Raw genomic sequence first — 24,414 nt, 5'->3', positions numbered from 1 at the left:
CTTCCATTCTCCCAGAAGCTCTGCACTGAGATTTTTCTGTGACCTTTTTAAATAAACATTTGCTATTCCTGTGAGCTTCATGAGTGAACAGCTTAATTAGTGAATTCACATCTCTACTTGAAAATGCTTTACTACAGCTCAGTTTATAGTTTTGTTTTAAAAAGGGTAAATGTACTGTTATTAAAGATGCCAGAATGACAACCAAGACCGGAGTTTAATTTTCCCAAAGAAAAGGTGTAGCACAGACCTAAGCAACTCCATCATCAGGGTACCTGAATCTTTACATTAAGACTAAGAGAGTATTTTGGTCGTCCTGTTCAAACCTTAGAGTCACTGATGATATGCTCACAAGATTTTAGTGTGAATTAGATTTTAATGTAGATCATAGAAACCTTCTGCCTACCTATGTATTTTCTATAAAAGGAAAGTCTCTCAAACTATTTATTTCTTCCCCTCCCCCCCTGCCTTCATCTACATTTTTCTTGAATTAATAGTAGTTCATAATAATGAGACTCCTACTGTAGAGAGTGTAGTTGTCATAGATCATGTGATTAGTTGGTTTTTAAAGACTTATGTGAAGAAAAACTAAATCATCCACGGGTAGGGAACTGTGAAACTAAGCATGTTTTTTTTTTCCAAATTATTCTTTTGGGATGGGTGCAGAGTAGCAATTTTCTGTAAAGCCAGCAGATAATTTAAAACCGAGGGCTTTTGGTAGAAAACAGCTTCCAGGGTACTCCTCCCCTCCTTCAAGCTTCATGCTCTGACTGCCACTTGCTAATACATTACATGGAGATTCTATTTAATGATGAGAGAGAAGGTATAAAATAAATCTAACAGCTTTATAATTGATTTATAGCAAAAATCTATGCAAGGCAGAGGCAGCTGGGGCAGCTACCCCTCCCACCTGCCCCTGGGTTGGTCTCTACTGCTTAGTTGTTACAGAGCTCATATGTCTAACTTCTGCCCGTGCTCCCTGCTCAGATCATCCACTTTTTCTTCTTCTCTTCTGAAGGCAGAGGGAAGCATTTGGCTGAAAAAGAAGCAGAGCTTAAGTGGGAAGAATGATTGGGGATTTATACTTGTGGAGCTGCAGAAGCTTAAATATGTGTAATAAACAAAAAGTCATGTATACATATTAGAAAATCAAGTACTTGTTTTAATAAATTTTCAGATACTTAATAATGGTTGAAAGTGGAACACACCTTTCCGAGATGAATCTCTGTATGCAAAATCCCCAAAAGTCATTGGCCTGAGGAACTAAAATTAAATTACTCCATTCTGCTTTCCATATAAGCTGTCTACATCAAGGGTTGGCAGTCTATATGGCTCATAGGATTCAGCTGGCTCACAAATAAACTTTTTCCAGCCTACCAAGCACCCATGTTGTGGAATTTTATGTTATCTACCATTATTAAGTTCTGCATGAGAATGCATCATCTGGTGGTGGAATATCTAACAACTGCCACCTCCAGCCCACCTTCAGACCAAGTCCTTTGTTAGTGAAAGGTTGCTGAAACCTGGTCTAAGTCATTCTCTTAAGTTTTCTGTCCTGATTTGTTAAGCCATAAAATCTAAAAAGCTATCCTTACAGTTTATAAGGCACAATAGAATCAGATGAAATTAGAGCTCCAGTTCAAAACATAAAGCCATGATATTCATGGGATGATCATGCATCGGAAATATCTGCACTTGTATTTTGATTTCTAACCCCACAGTGAGTTGATTACTTTTGGACCAACTCAAGGATAGCACAAAGACTGCCACAATATAGAGAGGTGTTAGGATATGTTTCTAAAACTCAATGCACCTTCATTCTAGCTCAAATCAGCTTTGCATTTCCATTCCTGTGCCTTTCTGTAACACAGTGTTTAAGCTGTGCAAATCTGAATGGTGTTTGTTTAAAGAAGCAGACACGTATGCCTTTTAGAGATGCATATTTGTTATTATTCTGTTAGTGTTTAGAGCCATGTTTTTTCCTTCTGCTTTCATGCTTAAAGGAAAATGACAATGACTAATTATAACAATCTTCTAGTTACAAAAATCATGCAGAGACTCATGTTTGCTTAACTGTGTGCACAAGCAGGCCTACAGTACATAAAGCTAAACACGTTGAATAAGTCTCTGAAAGATGAGGACCTTAGCTATTGCTAAAGGAAAATCACGGGCTGACATTTTCTATGTAGTTTTTTGAAAAACCCATCACACCTTCTCTAGTCTCATTTAGTGAATTTGACTGTTGTCTCTCCATGTGGTCTTGCATTTTTCTCAGCAATTGTGGACCCTTGATGTTGTGGGCACGGAATGCAAGGAACAGATTTCTCCTTGAAAAAAACCCTGGAATTTACAAAATCGTTCTAACGTAAATTCTGTATGTTCCAACAGTTTATTGTTTTTCACTCTTTAAAAGCTGAAAAAGGACCAACTGTGTGCTATAATGGGAAATTCAATCTATTCCAGGCTTGAATCCCATAACATTTTATATATGTCAGCAGTCTTGTGGATTTAAACAGAAAGGGTAATGCTTATAGATTTCATAGACATTAGGGCTGGAAGGGACCTCAGAAGATCACTGAGTCCAGCCCCTGCCCGAAGGGCAGGAAGTCAGCTGGGGTCATAGGATCCCAGCAAGATAAGCATCAAATTTACTCTTGAAGGCGTTCAATGTAGGTGCTTGAACCACCTCCGATGGCAGGCTGTTCCAGACCTTGGGGGCTCAGGCAGTAAACAAATTCTTCCTTATGTCCAGCCTGAAACGGTCTTGCAGTAGTTTATGACTGTTCGACCTCATCGTCCCGTGGGGCGCTCTGGTGAACAAACATTCCCCCAGGTACTGGCGGTCACCCCTGATAAACTTATAGGTGGCCATCAGATCACCCCTGAGCCTACGCTTTTCCAGGCTAAAGAGTCCCATGGCTCTCAGCCTGTCATCGTAAGATCTGTTTTCCTGACCTCTGATCATGCGTGTGGCTCTCCTCTGGACTCTCTCAAGCTTCTCCACATCCTTTTTGAATTGTGGAGCCCAAAACTGGACACAGTACTCCTGCTGTGACCTCACCAAGGCCGAGTACAAGGGGAGAATGATGTCCCGGGATTTGCTTGAGAAGCATCTATAGGTGCAAGCCAGTGTTTTGGTTGCTTTTGGTCACATTGCAGGCTCTGAGTGAGGCTATGCATCCTTAATTTGCATAATCTAATTTTCAAGATGGTAGTTCCTACTAGGCATGCAAAATACTATTTTGGTAGATTTAAGAGACTTTTTTTTAAACTTATCTGTGCTGTAATGAGATGTAATGATCAAAACACTTTAAAATAGACATGCTCAACTCCCTCAGTCTTGTATTGTTATGGCTCTGCATGCTAGATCGGACATGCAGGGCAGCATGGGGCCCAATCCTGATGCGCAGGGCTAGGCAAGGCTGGTACAGGGCACAGTGCCCCAGTCCTACCATGCAAGGCTGGGCAGAGGTGGCCTGATCCCAAGGCCATGCAGGCCCAATCCTGATGTGCAGCGTTTGATCTAGCCTGCAGATTGGCCCTATGCCACATCTGTCCTGCAGGGCGAAAAGGTTGAGAGCCACTGTTTTAAACATGCTGTTGCTTTCCTTGAAAAACTCTTCCATTTTCTTTTTTGTGGTTTCCACTCAAGGCATGAAACTCCACGTTTTTTTTACTGGATAGCTCTAAATAATAATCTAGACAAAATGACATCTAGATAATACAAGGATGAGCATTAGAAATCCCAATATATTAAAAGACGAGAGAGAGAATGAGACTCGGTTTAGATAAAACAGAATTCTCTTCATATATACCAAGGTTTTTGTTTATTTTCATTCCTTTTTTTTTTTTTGTTAATAGAGGCATATTTGCATGATCTTTTTCCTGAGGCATTCATCTGCTCCCGCTGCTTATTCCTCATCTGAAGCCACAATCCTCCATGACATCAAAACTGGCCACTGGGGAGATAATTACGTTGCAACATACAGAAGGCTCCATATGGGGAATAAGCAGCAGGAAAAGAACTCTGAAGGAATAAGGAACCTGTTTCGTGCACAGTAATTATGAAACAAGAGAAATGAAGAAAGAAATTCAGACAATGCTGTTGTATATGCCATGGGGCTGATCCTCTTCTGGTGTGAGCTGCCATAGCTTCACTGATGTCAGGAGAATGCTAACAATTTGTATCAGATGAGGATCTACCCCTGTATTTTCATGAGATTTTACAAAGCCTTCAAAAATAGGACACTGCAGCTTTATACATTTGATCCTCCTTTTCAACTTGGAACAGCATGTGGATAATTTTAAATCACTGTGGTCTGAGCCTCCCCTCCCCTATGACTCCAAAGCTACAGAATTCAACCCTGCAACAAAAGTGATATAAGCTCTATTTTTTAAAATTAAACTTCAGTAAGAAGCTTTCATCTCATTATTTTGAATTGGCTGGAATTCATGTTGCCATTGCTTCCTCTCTTTTGTGTAATGCGACATTAGATGTTCAGAGGTACCACTGTGGTGTGTCTGAGAGGGCTTTTTGAATAACTTCAGAATTTTTTTTAAAATAATTTTTACTTATTATATACCTCTTGGTTATATGTATGAATTCAGGGGGAGGGGGAGTAGTTGCTTTCTTTTTTTAATCTCTCCAAACTCTTCATTTGTTAGCATACAGACATACAATTTCCAATAATAACTGGCAATTTACCAATAGCAGCTCTTCACGTATCAGCAACTCTCTTAAAAATTATCAGAATGGTTTGTTGCACTTGAATTAGCTGTAAAAGGAAGAATAGTGATTGAGGGAGTTAAGCTGACTAGAGTTAGACTAACCATAACGCTGGCTGTTATCTTAATTTACAATCTAATTTCTTCGAATTTTGCCTATTAGTTTTAATGGTACAAAAAGTCTGAGCAGTCTGCATTATTCTGTTATTAAAATAACTCAGGAAAATAAATTGATTCAGAAACTGGTAAATTTTTGCAAAATCTCAGAAAATTCATTCTGTATGATAAAGGCAGGATTGTAATTTTGGAAATGATATATCGTGTTCTTTAGATCAGAGGTTCCCAAACTTGTTTGTTGCATACCCCCTTCCACATTTACCAGTTGCCCACGTACCCATACCAGTGTACATTTTATATTTTAACTGCTTAACTGCCAATTATTATTCTAATGAAAATTAAAACTGTCATTACACAATTTCTTCCACGTACCCCCAGAGATGTCTTTCATACCCCAGGGGCACACGTACTACAGTTTGTGAACCCCTGCTTTCGATAAAAGAAGCTGAATCCTCTTTTTAAATGCAAAATGAAATGAATACTTAACTATGGAGTTATGACCAGCATCTCCACTATACAAGGATGTCTGCACCCATTTCTGAAAGGTAGTTGCCACTAAGATTGGACATAACAGTTGTTTAAAACCATGCAAAATTCTACATAACAGTTTAAGGCAGGAACTAAATAATTCTACATTTAACTGAAATTCTTGGGCATTTATACATGTGCTCCAGGAGGTGGGAGGGTTAATTAGAGTTGCTTTGAGAGCTGCTCTAATTAAAGCACCCAGAGCATCATGTGTATCAGTATCCCTGTGCTGAAAAATGGTGGTGAGAGCGCTTTAACTAAGTCTTCTGGAGTACAGTAATTACCACGCTCCAGCAGACTCGATTAATCAAGTCAGCTCCAATGTACTGGGAGCAGCCTCCCTGCACATGTAAAGGAGCCCCTAAAAGCAATTTTTCTTAGATAGAATACATCACCTAAGGTGGACTAAGCCTAGGATAACATGGGATTTGTTGCATCCATAAATGGCTAGGAACTTGTTTTTGCATCAGAACAGAACCTCAAATGCCATAATGTCCCCAGTGTTAGGTTTCTGCAGTTAAGAAGTACAAGGCAAATATATACATCCTTCCCAATTTGTTGGATTCAGACATGCTCCACTTCTGTCAGGGAGAAAGGAAAAAATCCTTTGCTTCTGATTTAAGATAGAAGAACAGCTATTAAGTGGGTTTAGTGCACAGACTTCTTTCAGTACCAGTCACGCAGGTTTAAAATGACCAAATTTTGCAGATGACTGGTGAGCCAGTATTTCAGCAACTAGATATCAATTACTGCTAATCACAATATTTTCAGGTGACTATTATGAATTCCTGGAAGAATGTGAACAAACAATATAAAATTTATAAACAAACTTGACATTCAGCAAAAGCTATGTTAAATGCTTTAAGATAGCTATGGTTGCATATGGAATCTTAACTCTCTCCTCTGTTGCGCGTATGTTGTGATAACGGGTCAGGTTTCACTCTGGCTTGACATTTGTGCAAAACCAGACCACTTCTACTAAAGTCAAACAAGTCACTCTAGAAATCTGAGCAGCATGTGGCCCGGACTTGTATTTAAGAACTGTTTCTCTAATCATACAATACAGCGACATTCTTTTGTTTTTTAGAACATTAAGTGTGCATTAGATGTTAACATTTCCTAACATTGTTGGAATGGCTCAGGATACTTTCATTAATCTGGACATCTTAGTTATGCTCTGGGAGTGCAGTATAGTCTATGTGGTTCATGCTGCTGGTAGAATCTATGTATAGATCTGATCTGGCATAAGGAACTATGAAAGGACTTCCCCAATACAGAAGCATTTTAACAAGCTATACACTGGCATTTAACGCAAGTTATTTGCTAAGCAGATCTTGGTCTCAGTTTATCTTAGAGCAAGAGCAAGCTAGAATCATACAAGACGTAACCTGGGGGAATTGGTGGAAGGCATAATCCTGGATCAGGTGACAACATATCGAATAATGCAAGCTCTGTGCTAAATCTAGTGAGACCAGAAAAAAAAAAAGGTAAGACTTGCATAAAGCTAAAAAAGTATCGCAGAAGGGGAAGACAAGCCTGAGAGAAGGAAGGTGGTGGACAAACTCCAAGGAAGGATAAATAATAGTTTGAAGGAAGAACTACAGTATTTAGTAAATTCTGGAGACAGAGGTATATGTTCAGACAAGCAAGGAAGAAAGTAGTAGCAAGTTTTGCTGGGAACTGTGGAGCAGGGCAGTCTTGGGTTCTGAGCAAACTGTTGCCAATGTTTTAAGGCTGGCAGGGTGAGAGAGCGTCTGGCTTCCCTTACAGCAATAGTAAGTGGCAGTGTGCAATGTTGCCATGATAAAGGAGAGGTGACTAGTTAGCTATGGAGAGTAGGCAAAGTGAAGAAGCATTCAACCTAGGGAGAAGAAATGACCAAAAGAACAACCCTACACCAAAAGTGATAGTGAAGAGGCCAGAGATGTGTTTTTTGCTTAAGAACATTCCCCAGAAGTGGCCTGCTTCATAGACCAAATATCAACTCAGCTCAAATCACCTAACTACTAAGAGGCAGGCTGCTGGCACATCATGAGAACTGGGTCACTAAGAAAAGTGAAACTGAGCTGATGCTGTACCAGGTAAGTGACTCCTCTACGAGATATGCCATCCTGCTGCACTTGGAAGGGACATAACCAGCATATCTGATCCTGACTCCTCCAATGGTTCTAACTTACTGGGCATCTAACCACACTCAGGATTGAGGGGCATAAAGTAGAGATGCACCAATATATCGGATTGGCACTGATATAAAGAAAATTGGCTGTACTGGAAATCGGCCTGATGCAGCTGATAATTTGGCTGATAAATACCAATGAGTGCGCACAGCACAATGGAGTCCATTGTGGTGGAAGGGGACAGGGGAGGGAAGGGATGTGGGGAGGCAGATCAATACCCCCTGCGGTGAGGGGGGAAGTGGGGCAGAGGCAGATGCTGCCCAGCCAGGTGGGGTGGGGTGGGGTGGGGCTGGAGCCACGGGTTATTGGGGGGGTGTGTAGCTGTTGCCTCTGTGTGCATGCCGGAAGGGTATGGGGGGGCGGGGGGCATGTGCCCCTGCATCTGTGTGGGATAGGGAAGGTGGGCTTCAGCTGTGGGCTGGAATCAGGACTGCGCTGGGCTCTTACTAGGGGCTGTTGGGACGGGTAGTGGCAGTACTGGGAGGGGAGCTACAGGCGGCTTCAGCCACTCCAGATTTCACTGTAGGTCCCCCCTTCCAGTGCTGCTGCTGCAGCCCCCGCTCAATTCCCACCTCTACCCACCTACTGGGAAGAGCTGGGCTATGCCAAGTGGGCAGTTGTGACAATGGGGGGAGTTGGTTTGGGGGGCTACAGCAAAATTTGGGGTAGCTGCAGCTCCCCCCAGGTATATGCCCCTGAGAAAAGCCCAGCACAGCCCCAGCTCCACCCCTCTCGCCTGCCCTGTGCAAATCCAAGGGGCACTTGCCTCCCCCCATGCCTTCCTGGAGTGCTTGCAGCAGCAGGAACCACCCCCTCAGTGCCCCACCTTGCCCAGCTGGGCACGTTTACCTCTGCCCCACTCCCTCCCTCAACGCAGGGGACACTGATCTGCTGCCCCCACGCCCCTTCCCTCCCTTCCACCACAACGGACTTGCCAGCTGGGCACAGATTTATTGGAAATCAGATCAGCATTGGCTGATCTGCCTCCTTAAAAACTGGCTATCAGTATTGGCCACCAGAATCTCTATTAATGCACCCCTAGCATAAAGGTCACCTTTGTACATGTGTGCTGACACAAGCTGCTCTCCTCACCTGTGCAGAGGACTGGACCATTATTATTATATAACTGATGTCTATTATGCTAATGATAATGGACTCCCTGTTAACTGGTCCTCTTTGCTGTATCCACCTGTTCTCTTTCTGTCTCCAGGTCAGGACTGTCTTTTCATTATATGTGTGTACAAGTGCCTAACCCAACAGAGTCCTGGTTCAAGGGATGGGGCCTGCAGGCATTCTGGAAATACAAATAAACAACAGTAACATGTGATAAGTATTTTTCTCTCTAAGGCACATCTGTGCCACTGCCCAGTGGTGCACAACTGCAGCCAGTTGGCAATACCATGGGCATGCAGTAGCATGGGACCAGGCACATGCAGTTGCATAGATACACATTTGTGCAGTGTGGAGCCAAGGGCCTATGTCCATGAGAGGTATGCAGTGGTGTGACGCTCTGGCTGAAAGTGGATCCATGCTGCTGTGTGCTCCCAGTTCTGTGCTGCTGCTCTGCTAGAGCTCTACCCCATTGCATATCTCTGGCTCTCCACCGTACTAATACGACTCCATGTAGCTGCATGTCCCCAGACTCACAGTGCTGCCCAAATGCAACCCCATAGATCCAGCCCATGAGGAGCCCCAGATCCAGCCTGGGGCGTAGGGTGAATCTGACACCTCAGCTCTAAGGGATACAAGTTCATATTGTAGTCACCAGCCATTTAGTCTATACTTTCTTTCCAAAGAGTAGTATAGTATTTTCTTGGTACAATCAGCAGATGTAATAAATTAAGCTGATAATTTAGGTGGCCGGTTTGCTGTATATGAGCAAATCCACTATTATTCTGTGGTAAAGTATGCTGCATAAAAATGGATTACTCTGTGTTTGTGTGCGAGATAGACTTCTTTTATATGATACATGCAAGATGCAGCAGTAGGATATCTGAGAATCCAGAAAATTTATATTACATTACATTCCACAATTAAACTGTACTTTTATGCGCATATAAAAGTGGAAGAACTATGGCTGTAAGTGCAACAAGGAGACAAATCCTGCTTCCTTCACAGAATGATTTAGGAAAAATTCTGCATGAATTTGTAGATTCTTCGTCCTCAAAATTTTCGCAAAGAATGAGAAAGAATGACAGAGTGGTCTGTCATTTCTGGTCTGGCTAGTTTAACTGTTCTATTTGCACATAAATAACATATTCAAACTTAGTGACCTAAATTGGATGCCTAAATCTACACATTTGGATGCTTAAACAACAGGCTTGATTTTCTGAGGTGCAGAGAATTTGCACTGAAGCCAGTGGGAAGTGAAAACGTTCCATGTTTCTGTAGATCAAAACAATTTTACTTAAGTGCCTCACAGGGCTGAGTTAGGATTAAAGATGGCCTAAAAATGGTAAGTGCAGGTGGAATAGAGAGAGGCATGTGTGTTTTTTGCTGATTAGTGATTAATGAAGGCATGGCATTTTAATTTTTGGAGGATTTCGTAATTACTAAAAATGTCAAGTCTTGCCTGGTTCTTGCTTTGCTAGAAGTCATTTTTGGATGGACAAGTATTTGTCGTTCTTTAACAAAAGGATGCAGGTGTTGAATCTGTAATCTAGTGAGTCTAGATCACCAGACTGGAATTCAAGAGATCCAAAATGTATTTCTAACTCTGAGACTAAGCATCTTCATGATTCAGGGGAAACCCTCTCTCTCTGGGTCTTTTTTTCCTTTCTCACCCCTGTCCATTTGGTTTGTAAATATCCCTGGAAGGTCCTGTTTCATATTGTATGCTGGTAAAGCTCCTTGGGTTATGGGCTCCTGATTTTAACTGATGCCTTCAGGTGCTACTATAAGACAAATAGTTAATCTTAGTAATTAAAAAAATCCAACAGAACTTGAATTGAATAAGCTTAGAAAACAAAAGAAAACCACTCTTGTTAAGAGAAAACAAAAATTGACACAAGCTGTACCCTCATATTAAAAGGGTGACTTGCATGCAGATGATTTGCCAGTAGTCTTAAGTTTATCAACACTGGTCATGTCCTTGAATTCTGCTGATTTTCCATATGGTACAGAGAAAGGTTGTGCCATCTTCTACAGTAAACTGAATTTGTATGCTGTTTCCAATATGCTAAACTTCTCAAGAATTTGTCTGTCTCTGCCTGAAATCCTGCAATTAATTTAATCTCCTGATCCTTGGACTATTTATCAATTCTCTTCTTTCTGTAATTATAGGTATGAAATTATAGGTATGAAAAAAAATCTTATTTTCTGTATTTTGTCCCTTTTTAGCAAGACAGCTGTGTAATATACTTATAGGACACGCACATGAACATAGGAAATTTGCACTAGAATTTAAAACAGTGTAACAGTAAGTAGTGTAGTGATGCAAAGATGGGACTGACTTGAGCTATAAGACAGAAAGGGAAATGCATGCAACGCATATGCATCAAGAAATTTAGTGAGATGTTTGTTTTCTCAGTTCATCTACATAAAAAAGAAAACAGGTGACTTCAAAAATGAGTAATGGGATCCAGTTAGTTTCCAGCCTAAGTCAGGAGATAAGCTACTGAATTTCTGCCAGATGACAATCTATGTGAAAAGCGTTGTTGGTTCGAGTTTGGTATCTAATACGAAGGTGGCCAAGTCACAAAAACCCCTTTGACCGTGGTAACAACATGGACCTTTACTGGTGGTTTCTTAAAGTCAAGGATTGCATAGGTATAGAAAGTTAATTACTTTCACATAATGAGTCATGGTTCCTAAAGGCCATTTTTTGTGGCAAGGGCAGACAATTATTTTAGCTGAAGGGCTGTTTAACAAGTTTTGGAAAAGTGTTGAGGGTTGTGTGGGTAAACTGCCCCTTAACAGAAGCCATCCCCCACCCCAGTTGCCATCTTGAGATCAGAAGTCCTGCTGCCTAAACTCCTGACCTTTGCCACCAGAAGTCCCTCCTTTCCTCCGGAAGTACTCCTTTTAGCAAGGGGGTTTCCATCTTGGAACCAGAACAAAACTTAACTTCTATTCTAAAAATGAAACATCTCCTACAACGTACATTTATTTGATTTAAAAAATATATTGGATATGTGGGGTGTCCTTGGAGCCTCTGCCAGCCTAGGCTGTGTTCCTGCCACCCCATTCTGGGCCCCCGGTGGCCCTGGCCTTGGGGTGCCCACCTGCCTGCTGCCAGTTTCCCGCCCCCCTGGCACTTGCCACTGCTTCCAGCACCGCTCCCTCTGCTGGCTGCTGCTTCCCTTGCCCACTCCCCGCCCCCACTGCTCTGGCACCATGTGGTTCCTGGCTGGCTCCTCCTGTGCCCTGCATGATGCTGGAGCCAGCTAGGAATGTGGGGGCTGGGCCAGCTCCTGCTGCACCAGCAGGGAGAGACAGAGCTGGCCTGGCTCCATAGAGTCCCTGCCAGTCTGGACCCCACATTCCTGCCACCCCACCAGCACAGGCCCCGTGCTCCTGCCCCACACTCTAGCCCAGCTGTCACTGCACTCCTGCCCACCTGCTTGCTGCTACTCCCCCCCCCCACTTGCCACCGCCATTTCCTCACCTTCTTGCTGCTTCTCCCCTTCCCCCACACCTGCTTGCCAGCTGCTCCAGCAATGTGTTATTCCTGGCTGCATGGCCAGGACCACAGAGCGCAGCAGGAGCCAGCCCAAGCCAGTCCCTGCAGACTGGGGTGATTACTGGCATCCTCCCCTCCCCTCTGTTCTTATCTGATATTTCACTCTTGGCCTGAGGGAGGCAGGGAACAGCCCTAGGGTTGCCAGGCCAGAAGCTTCTGCTAGGCAGAAGCTTTTGGTTGGGGTGGGAGGGGGGGCTGGGCTGAGGGTGGGGTGGAGCTGGTCAGGCCTTGCTCCTGGGTCCCACCGCTACCACTGCCTTGTCAGCTTAGACAGGCAGCCACAGACCAATAATAATTAATTTTATAAATCTTTTAGGGGTCCCATGGCCTGAAACAATAGTCTTGTGGGTCAGATCTGGCCCTTGGGCTGCATTTTGCTCATCCCTGTTCTATGGTCTATTCCTTTAATGGTGGAGCACTATGGGATTTTTCATTCTCCTTGTCAGTCTTGTGGAGAAAGATGTTCAAGAAGACTAAGCAAGTATAATCTACCAATAGGGTTGGTTTTCTAGAGGCATTGCAAATGTGAACTTAAGGGCTTCAAAAGAGAAGGCTCTCATGTAAACACTGATCATTAGTCTTCCAAAGTAAGTACCCTTGATACAAGTCCAACAGCTTCACACAAGGCAGTGCTACATTTTTTGTAGACATGCACCGATATATTGGTCCTATATTGGATTGGCACCAATATAAGGAAAATTGACAGCATTGGAAATTGGCTTTTTTTGCCTGATGTGGCTGATAATATGGCATAAATGCCCCATGCATATGTGCAGCCGCAGCATGCACATGGCCAGGAGCGCAGCCTGGCGGCCTGGAGAACAGCATTGGCTGGTAAGTCTGTTGTGGGGGAAGGATGGAGGGAGGGAAGGGGCATGGGGGTGGGGGCAGATCAAGGCCCCTGTGGTGAGGGGGGGAGTGGGGCAGGGGCAGGCACTGCTCAGCTGGGGCAGGGCTGGTACAGAATACAGCCACAAGCGACTCATCCACAGGGTGTGGCTCCTGCTGCTACACGCAACCTGGGAGGCATGGGGGGGGCATGTGTCCCCGGATCTGTGTGCAGGGTGTGGCAGGATGTTGCTGCAGGCTGCAGCCAGGGGCTGCGCCAGGCTTTTCCTGGTGGGGGTTTTGGGCTGGGGGAGCACCAAGCTCTTCCCAGCGGGGAGAGGGGGTGGGGGCGGGCAGGGCTGGACCAGGCTGTGCTTGGGGCATGCAGTGGCAATGCTGGGAGGGGGCTTATGAGGGGGCTATGATGAATTTTGGGGTGGCTGCAGCCCTCCCCCCTGGAGCCCCCTCCCAGCATTGCTGCCGCCCGCCCTGAGCACATCCCAGCCCAGGTTCCCACCAGGAAGAGCGCTCAGCACTGCCCTGGCTCCAGCCCTCAGTGGCAGCCTGCTCTCGCCCTGTGTGCACATGCCCCCCATGTCCTTCTGCAGTGCACACAGCAACAGGTGCTGTTCCCTCCCCCGCAAGCTGAGCCACTTGTGGCTCCATCGCATGCTCCGCTCCAGCGGAGCAAGCAGTGTTTGCCCCAGCCCCAGCCCCAGCCCCACTCTCTCTCACCGTGGGGGCCTTGATATGCACCTCCCATGTCCCTTCCCCCACATCAGACTTACCAGCCCAATGCTGGTCTCCAAGCTGCCTGGCTGCGTATCAGAATCAGACTGGTATCAGCTGATATAGCTCCTTAAAAACTGGCCATCGGTATCAGCCCAAAAAATCTCTATCGGTGCACCCCTAATTTTTAAATTTCAAAATAATTTAGTGTACAGACACAAAGTATGCAGTAACACAGAACATCTCTTAATATCCTGACTGCTTGAAGGAAGAGGTGAGGCAGTCCATGATATAGCTAACTTTCTGCAGTAGCCAAGGAAATCACATTATCAACTTTCTAGCAACGACTATGGTTAAGTGTAATTTCTGAGATCATACAGTTTTCCTGACCCAGGAAGACAAGGCATAAAGGCTGCATTTAAAAGAAAGGTGAAAACATAGGCAGTTAGGAGAGTTTTAGGAAATATGCTGCACACATATGTGATGGGATACAACCCTAACATACTGAGCAAGTGTTTGTCTGAACTTCGGAGAATAAGTTATAACAGAACAACAGAAGAAGTCTAGGATTTGCTACAGAGTGTAAGAACAACGGAGAGGTCTGCATTGTTAAAGAAGATAGGTTTTGGTTTGGTTTCCCTGTGCATAAGCATTTAGGGAAGGGACTACATTTAAAAAATATGAATACTTTCAAGTAACAGAATAAATTATTGAGGGTTAGAGCATTTAGTTTTTGTGATACAGATCAAACTAAATTCTATCAATGAGTACTGTATTTACTCGCACACCACATGCAACACCCGCCCTTCTCCCCCACCCCCCCCCGGCCCAAAATCAACCCTTCAAAATGGGGGCCATGTCTTAAATGGGGAAGCTAATTTTAGGTCTGGAATAGAATACTTTGCCCTGATTCAGGCTGCACCGTGTTGCACCAGTGACATCATTATTCAGGCAGCTGAGGGAGCCAATTAACTTAATGGCTCATTGACCTTCACTCTGCAAATGTTAACAATTGCCTCTCCTTTTTAAGGATTTTGATGTTTCACTAGTCAAGCTAACCTTTCTCTAGGCAGTTGTGATATCTACTAGCTGCTCCAAGTCTCTCCTATTTCAGAGACATGGAACTCCACCCATGAAGAACAGTCTTCAGCAGCAGCTATGCTCTATTCCTGCTCTATTAAGTCATAAGTCTAGGGGAAAAAAAGTCTTTCTTCATTCTGCCTTCCAAAAAACAAGCCGTCTCTTTTATGTAGGGGCATGCTGTATTTAAAAAATAATGGTTAGAGTAACTTGGCTGGACTGTGTGTGAAAGACCAGAATTGTAAGCTTTTGGAGGGCACAGACCTGTCTTATTACTGCGCGCGTGCGCGCGCACGCACGCCATAATAAGACAGGTCTCTGCTCCCTAAAAGCTCACCATCTAAGTCGATAACGTTGAGCAAAGAAGTAAGGAGAGAAGTGGTTGCCCTTCTACTCTCTCTCACACTTTAGCCAATATATATTTAGTGGCTATCTATAAAATGCATTTCTAAGCATTGTGAAAACAGTTATTCATACAATTGTTATAAACTTCAGGAAACTACTGAATAGCTTGCATTCTACCTGTAGTAAACTTCAAGACTTCAAAGGCTTTCTGAAACAAATAAAACTTTCTTTAATGAAAACTTCTGGCAGCCTTGGTGGTTCTTTCATCCCTGCATGCAAGGAGACGGACTGTAAAAAATCTCATCAGAACTAATGAAACTCCCTTTCATCCTGCTTTGCAGTTATCCCTGCTTGCTGTCCTGATGTTAAGAGAACTGCACAAATTAGATCCCACAGTCAATAAGCAGTACTTACAGGGGCCCTGTCAAGGCTGGTAGCACCAAAATTTCACACCAACTCTCCTCTCTTTTCTGTGTTTGTAAAATAGACAATTCTCCAGAGCTTGTTTATTTTTTGCTCAAAGAAATGTTTCAGTGATCTTGAGTGCTAAAGGCCCAGCATTGACACAGTCATAGGAACACATCTAGAAAGGAACATCTAAAATGCTAGGAAATTTGGTTGCCTCCATTTTCCTGTGCAGGGACCGGAACAGTCACCGCCCTGCTGGGCCCAGGGGAGGTGCACCTAAGCCAAGGGTTAGTGAGGAACTACTAAGGGAACTTCTGGAAGAACTGGATGTATCCAAATCAGCTGGTCCAGATGATCTCCATCCCAGAGTACTGAGGGAATTGGCTGAGGTCATTGCGGGACCCCTGGCATGGCTTTATGAGCACTTGTGGTGCTCTGGTGTGGTGCCAGAGGACTGGAAGAGGGCCAATGTGGTTCCCATCTTCAAAAAGGGGAGGAAGGAGGACCCGGGAAACTATAGGCCAGTTAGTCTTGCCCCAATCCTGGGCAAGCTTTTTGAGAAAATTATTCTGATGCATATCCACGAGGGGCCAGCAGGGGAGATTATGCTTAGGGGCAATCAACACGGGTTCATTAGCTGCAGATCCTGTCAGACCAACCTGGTGGCATTCTATGACCAGGTCACCAAATCCTTAGATGCAGGGTAGCAGTGGACGTAGTCTTTCTGGACTTTCAGAAGGCCTTTGACACTGTCTCTCACCCTGTTCTCATTGAAAAACTGGGGGACTGTGGTGTAAACACCTACACAGTCAAATGGGTCACCAACTGGCTGGAGGGCTGCATCCAGAGAGTGGTGGTGGATGGGTCATTTTCGACTTAGAGGGATGCAGGCAGTGGGGTTCTGCAGGGCTCGGTTCTCGGGCCTGCACTGTTCAACATCTTCATCAGTGACTTGGACAAGGGGGTAAATACCACCCTGTTCAAATCTGCTGATGACACTAAGATGTGGGGGGATGTGGGCATGCTAGAAGGGAGGAATAGGCTGCAATCGGACCTAGACAAGTCACATGGGTGGGTGGATGAGAATAGGATGGGATTCAACATTGACAAGTGCAACTAGCACCATACCTTCAGGTTGAGGAACTCCCTTCTCGTCAGTGCAGAGGCAGAAAAGGATCTTGGAGTCATCACTGATGCCAAGATGAACATGGGCCGGCAGTGTGGGGATGCGGTCAGGAAGGCCAACCGCACCTTGCCATGCATCCACAGATGCATCTCAAGCAGATCCAGGAGGTGATCCTCCCGCTCTATGCGGCACTGGTCAGGCCGCAGTTGGAGTACTGCATCCAGTTCTGGGTGCCACACTTCAAGAGGGATGTGGACAACATGGAGAGGGTCCAGAGGAGGGCCACTCACATGATCGGGGGCAGCAGGGCAGACCGTACGAGGAGAGGCTATGGGACCTGAACCTGTTCAGCCTCCACAAGAGAAGGCTGAGGGGGGATCTAGTGGCCTATTACAAACTAGTCAGAGGGGACCAGCAGGCGCTGGGGAAGTTGATGTTCCCCCGAGCACTACCAGGAGTGACCAGGAATAACGGTGACAAGCTGGCAGAGGTTAAATTCAGATTAGACATCAGGAGGCGCTATTTCACTGTCAGGGCGGCTAGTGTCTGGAACCAACTTCCAAGAGAAGTGGTGCTGGCTCCTACCCTGGGGGTCTTTAAGAGGAGGCTAGATGAACACCTTGCTGGGGTCATTTGACCCCAGTACTCTTTCCTGCCATGGCAGGGGGTTGGACTCGATGATCTGCTCAGCTCCCTTCGAACCCCAGAAACTACAAAACTGTAAAAAGGAATGATTCAACTTCAAGCTTCCAAAAGAGTTCAAAGCACCCCATACAAGGCCTCCTGCATATGTCCCACTCTCCAACTATGGAGGGGCATATACTTCTTTCAGCACTGGGACCCAAAGTTGAATTAACTTTTCCACAGAGGATTTCCACTGCTGACTTCTGCAGAAATAGTCCTGCCTGGGATCTGTCAGCTATGGAGGGACCAGCACTGGACAGAGGAGGAAAGATCTGGGGAAAAGCAGGGCCATACTGTATGGCCTTTTGGCCCAGGATTTTCATAAACTGTGTTTAACAAACAATTCATTCTAAATTAGAAAAAATCTCCTTACAGAGTCGCACAACTGCTTCCCCTCTAACACAGAAGGGACCCTAAGTGATTTCCTTGCATGACAGCTGCAGCTAAAGAGCATTTGTGTGTGTAAATTATACACTTGCAAGGATACAAAGTGTTCACTGGTTTCAATCTTAGGCAGATCTCTGTTCTGGCCTGAACCTGCAGAGAGGGACCTGGTTTCACATAAAGGATCTGTGCAGTATTCATTTGGGATGACATGCATAGTAGTGAGCAGATTCTGAACTCGCAGTTGTTTGGAGTTCAGCTGTTGTTCCAAGAAATTAGATGGAGAAAATTATGAAAATTCAATAGATGATGAAAAACCAATACTGCATAGTGCAATAGAAATTAGAAATATAAAACCATAGGTAAAATTCTTTTAGAATTTGAAGCAGAGTAAATAAGGTGCTATGGATTTCTAAAACTGATTATTTCATAAAGGGAACACGTGTTTTTTTTTTTGAATAAAAGGAAAAAATATTGTCTATGTATATGATGTACTGAAAAAATATTAGACTACATATTCTGCTCTTATTAACCTTAAAACTCACCTTCTTACAATTTAATTATAAAAACCATAAGGGAAAATAACTATAATTAAATGTTTATAGTAAGGAACAAGACAAAGGTACTCATGCTTAAATTATCCTACTTGTTTACCTGAACACATAACTCTTAAAAGTTAAATCAAATATAAGGCATGGCAGGATGGATATAATGTATAATCACTGCAGTAACTTACTCCAATTTAATCAGATATGATAATCTTGATTTATCTGACATTTTATTATACCTTATTCATTACCGCCCCTAATAATGTAGGAACGATGTTACAGTCAAGTTAAAGGAATGCAGCAATATTTACTATACAGAATACATGACTGCCTATTATAGAGTTTACCAGTGCTCTTTTTGCTCCACAGAAATGCTACCAAATCAGATAATGACTCAGCATACTGAATAAATTCTGCAGACAGTGTAATTTGTAAAATGTAGTTCTACAGTACTTGATGGCCTCTTATAGACACTCTTTTAGTGTATCATAATTACTGTTCAAGCAGAAACACAGGGAGAATAATAGTGGCATACAGCTTTATCTATTTTTTATTCATATGCAATAAGCTAACTGAGTATCACCAGGGAGTGAGCTTTTATATACTTTTGACCCTGAAATAAAATTTAATAAATGACACTAAAGAAAGCTCAACAGTTTCTTGTTGAAGTTTCCACTGGGAAGCAGGTTCCGCTGATCAGTCATGCCTGTAGGAAATCTCTAAACAAAGGGATGAAATGTTATCATCTTCAAGCAGTAGATGTCTGCAAATGCAAATACCACCATGGCAAATCTGATTAACATCCCTGAGGTCACAGACAAAGCAATGTATAGCAACTTAAAAATTTACATTTTCAAACTAGAATGAGAATTAAAATGCAATGAAGAAAGATACTAACACAATCTATTGCACAGACAATGTTCAGAACTCTAAAACATTTAGCAAACATGAAACACGAAACAGAGACCTACATGTTTACAACATTCAGGGCTTTCTAATTATTCTATATGAATAACCAACAGAATATAAACATTTTCTCCATGATTCTCCTTCACTGAATTTATTATGGAATAATAATTCATTCAGAAGTATATTCTCTTCTTAACATGTGCAGGTTAGAACTGAAAATACTAAGAGGAACGATGCACACATATCAAAGTGGAGACCAGGGCACAAGAACATCTAACCACAAAAAATATTATTAAACTAAGGGGATTTGCCTTTCCCATAGTTATCAAAATATTTAAATGTGGGAAAAATGAAGCTAAATTTTCAAAATGTTACAATAAAATCTCTCTTCTCCAGTATGAGTGGGGAATGCTAGGTGTCAGTTACGTAAAAATCCCAGTTATCTGAGGCAGAGTTGGGGGGGGGGGAGGGAGGGAGGAGGGGTGGTGGCAGCTGCACACCGAGTGCAGGGGGGGTGGCCGCACATGGAGAGACAATAGCACAGAATGGTGGGTGGCGGCAGCAGCCGCTGCGTGCTAGCTTCCCCCCTGCTCCGCCCCCGCATTCGGCCAGAAATTCCAGTTAATAGAGTATTCTGGCTTATAGAATGCCGGCGAGATGGGATTTTACTGCATCTCTGAACTGGTAGTGGGAATCGTGTAAACATTTATGTTACTTGTAACTGAATGCAACATTACATTTCTACCCAAAAATATATGGCTCTGCAAAATCTATTTTTAAAAAAAGAGAAAAGTAAGTACATGTTCCTGATGCCTTGATCATCTAAGGAAAAATGCTATAGCATGTGCGCAATGAAGTTGGGCTATGTTGCTTTCATCCAGTCTCCTCTTGCTGTTGTTTTTTTTTTCAGAATTGAGGAGAAATGTATTTTCCTTCCCACCATGGGAGGAGAAAGGGCAGTGACTCTACTTTTGTAGCAGGTGCTTTTTGAAAATCTAGTCTACTCTGATAAAAAGTGTTCTATATTCCCAAGTCCTGTAGTATCATGATATTGAAATGAGATTTTTCATCAGTCTGTCATGCAAGCAGAGTTTAATTATGATATACATAAATGCCCTATGAAGTTAGAACAATCAAGATATAAATCAAGAAGGGAGGAAAACTACTGCTAGTTCATGACTGTGGAATAGTAAAACAAAACACTCAAAATACCATCAACAAAAATTGTTCTACTGCAAGACTTACGGCTATCATAGCATATGTTGCCCAGGGCACGTCCTGTTTGTAGCAGCACTTCCTGGTCTTTGCAATTTAAGAGCTGCACCAGTGGAGGGATCAGCCCAGCATCCACACATGGGTTCCGCATAAACTCTGCAAACAGGAGAGAGAGATTTTAAAGTCTAGAGTTATGGGTTTGAACCTTTGAAGTTGGTTTAGAAGTCTTCCCCCAACACGTATCTGTCTTTAACAGACTTTAATTTTAATCTGAGTTTGAAGCTCTTTCATTGTATGAGAATAAATTAATGCATGGTGAAACGATCTGGTTCTTGAAAAGAAAAATAAACTTCTTGAGAACATGCTCAAATTCAACATTCTGACTACACTTCTTCTGTTCCTCATTAATTTACCAGGAATCAAGCAGATTTAATTGACTTTCTTGTAAACTAATTTCACATCCCCCCCAAACAATCACTAAGCATGTTTGAGGAACAATAACAAAAGCAGGAAAAAACATAATACTGGCAACAATGATTCTCTGGCTTGCTAAGTAAATGAAATTTAAACCACTGAATTGCAAAAGAGCAGATCTAAGACCACAGCATTAATCCTCCAAACTGAACAGCCTTATCTGTTTTGCTATATTATCTTAATTAAATGAAAACAGAAGTAGAAGCCCATTTCAAAACACCTGAAAAGCTGCTAGTATAAAAATGAAATACAGGGATTGAAGACTGAACAGCAGGTTCATGGCAGGAAGTCTCAAAAAAAGTGAGAAAAGGGAGAAGCAAAAATGGCTACTTTATCCCAGTGACTTAAGGTCAGTTTCCATAGACCAACTGGCCAAATGGGGAGTGGGGGGGCAGAGGATTAAAGTACAGGCAGTCTTCAACTTACAACATTTCGAGTTACAACATTTATAAACTGACACCCTGTTTCAACTTTATGACGTCAGTTTCAACTTTACAACGCTTGATCCAGTGCAAAGCCACACCAGCAAACAAGTTCGCTGAGTCACTCATCTCCCTGGAGAACATCTGTCCAAACTTCCTTGGACACTTTTTTTAAGAAAACAGACAAGACCCCAAAAAACCTGCAGCCAAGACTCCTGAGAAGACTCCAGCCAAGAACCCTTCAAAAAGTCCAGCAAAGTCACCTAAAAGAAGTCCTTCCAAATCAATATGATTGGTATTTACAATATAAATACTTTAACGTAGCTATATTACTCATCTATAATTGATTGAGTACAAAATTCTGGGGTATTTTTTGTGAAAACAGGGTATCAGGCCTTGGTTGAGGAACCAATCCCCCATTTATAACATTGTTTCTTATGAGAAAATTGGTTCTAAGTTACAACATTTCGACTTAAGATGCGGTTTTCAGGAACCAATTGTGTCGTAAATCTGAGGACTGCCTGTAGTGGCAAATTATCTCTTGAAATGTCTTTCCCAAACCTCTTTACCTCTTTATTTTTCAGACCTCTTGAAATAGAACAAGCCAGAATATACAATTTTCTTAGGGGGGAACAGGAGGGAGGAAACTGTCAGCCTTTTTAGTTATAGGATCTGTATCAATTACTCCCCTAATAGTGATTCCAGGAACCCAAAGATGCATAACACTTATTTTCTACATGCAACTGTTTACATATTCCACACATCCAAAGTAATAAGCAAATCTTTATACAATAGTCCATGAAGTATCCCTGCATCTGAAGTCCCATACTTGTCACAAGTAATCTGCAGTGTAAATTTTTCTTAACATTAACACAGATTAAATTCCCCAGTTTCTTGTATAGATAAAGATACATGGTAGTCTTAAAAATAACAGTACGCTTGTCTAGATGACACAAAAGTAATCGCCAAAACAACAGCCCTTCTCACCCTCTGTCCCTCAAACAACCCAGTGTTTTAAAACTGGTACATAACTGCTCTGATAGGATGAACAGAGTGGGCCTATGGGTCTAATGTCAGTATTGCAGTGCAATCTTTTACACCATTGTTGTTCCCCCTTTTTATCCTACTTTCTGCTTCAGCCCAGTTTTCTTCATTACTTCTTTTCTTCTCCCTCCTCTCCTTCCCTCTCTGCCTCTTGACATCATGACAGAAAATGAGAGCAGGGTGGCGTTAAGCAAGAAAGGAGTTTAAGAGTGAAGATCAAGTGTATGTTTAATCCAAAAGGGAAACTGGCAAGGCAGTGGTGTGATACACCACAAGAGGGCTTTGATGCCTGAGGCAATGGGGTCTAAGAATCATCTCTGCAGCAGTATTCTGAATGGGTTATGAGTGGGGCAACACTACCTTTGTTAATATGAGACCTAAAGATGTTGCAATGGTTGAGATGTGATAAGAATTTTAGCTATGCAGATGGAGAGAAGAGATCATATCTTAAAGACATTATGCCAAAAAAATTTACAAAATTTAGAACAGTGTAGATGAGAGGACATAAAGAGAAGTCACCAAAAATAACAGTTAGGGTATGGGCCAGGTAGGTTGATTGTGTTGTCTACAGCAATCAAGATAGATGGTAGAGGGATGGTGTGAAGAAGAGAAAGAGCTGTTTTAATTACCTGGAGCTTGAGTTGACAGCCTGACACCCCTAAGGAGATGTCAGATAACCATCTCAGTATAAAGATGGTAGTTGATTTCATATTTTCAGTGGAGATTACTCTGAGATAAAGGGGGAAGAGAAGGAGACCAAGGAACGTTCCTTGTGGAACCTCCACAGAAAGCTGAAGGATGGATGAGGAGCAGACAGAGAGAGAGAGAGGAGGAGGATGAGAAGACAAATTTACAGAACTCATGCTAGAACAAGAGGAGGTACATGGTTGATGGCCTGGAAGGCAGTGAGACAGGTCAAAAAGGATGTGAATGGAAGTCTGATGCTGAGATATAGCTAAGAGGAGGTCATTAGTAACTTTAGTGAGAGAGGTTTTACTGAAGTGCCCAGGGTGGAGGACAAGTTACAGAGGGTTTGGATGGAACTGGAGTAGAAGAACTGCAAGGAGTGACTGCAAAGAATATGCTCAGTCACCTTAAAAATGAAAGAGATACAGAGATGTAGTTGGGGAGGAAAGAGTGGTCAAAGATAAGACAGATCAAAGTCTTTATGGTGAGGAAAAAGAGCCAGAAGAGAGTGTATAGTACGGAAGAATAAAGATAGATCTGAGGGAAGATCAGTTGGTACAGGATTACCAGGGCAAATGGAGAGGTTAGAAAGCAACAGTAAGAAACTTCTACATCTGTACAGGAGGAAAAAAGATGGACAAGATGGAAAGGAAGTCAAACAAGGCAGGGTAGTAGGGTTGGGAGGGAACTGGGAGTTGGTCTCCTTGTACGTTGCCAACTGGAACACAGACTGGGCGTCAGCAGGCCCATCCTTCATTTCTTGTAGCCTGACCCAAAAGCTGTGTGGCATGACCCAAAGAACTAATTTAAAATCTCTGGCCTCTCCTTAAAGTGATCTGACACCGTGGTGAAAACTGATAATAGAGGTATTTGTATTCCAGAGGAGGACAAGGGAAATGGGCGTGCTTGGTACTTCCTCAAATCCAATCTAAATAACTATTCTACCAATGGACAGAAAATCCAAACAGAAAATCCAGCCCATCCCACTTCCAAAAGCATTGGGGACTGTAAATAATTTCAAAGGGCTTTGATTTGATCCTGGCTAGAAGAAACTTTACAGGAACTTTATGAAAAAGTTAGGAGATATCTTGTATGATGAGTAGCTTCTCTTCTGAATGCATTAATATCCAATAAAGCAGTTTAAAAGGAGACTTGAGAGATATTTGCTATGATACTAAGGAATTTAGGTTCTTGAGATATGGGCAGCAAATAAGACAAAGGAAGACAGCAAATCTTTGAATAATATTTTCTAATATAAATATTAGGAATTATGAATCTTTTAATTAACTTATTAGATGCAAAAAAT

At 42.8% G+C, this 24,414-nt stretch overlaps 1 protein-coding gene across 7 annotated transcripts in view; it reads right to left on the bottom strand.

Annotated features, from left to right (window-relative positions):
* RAP1GDS1 (Rap1 GTPase-GDP dissociation stimulator 1) overlaps nt 1–24,414 on the bottom strand; it is a 179,661-nt gene that overhangs the window by 46,506 nt on the left and 108,741 nt on the right. For all 7 annotated transcript variants that reach the window (XM_090037111.1, XM_090037113.1, XM_090037114.1 and 4 more), the window contains one exon: nt 20,512–20,637. In XM_090037111.1, the coding sequence (XP_089893237.1) occupies nt 20,512–20,637 (126 nt within the window). The remainder of the gene's footprint in view (nt 1–20,511; nt 20,638–24,414) is intronic.

This window comes from Crocodylus siamensis, chromosome 2, assembly GCF_052110815.1.
Source record: "Crocodylus siamensis isolate JL-2025a chromosome 2, ASM5211081v1, whole genome shotgun sequence".
Taxonomy (NCBI): Eukaryota; Metazoa; Chordata; order Crocodylia; family Crocodylidae; genus Crocodylus; species Crocodylus siamensis.
The sequence above is the reverse complement of the archived record's forward strand: the minus strand, read 5'-3'. Positions and strand labels throughout refer to the sequence as shown.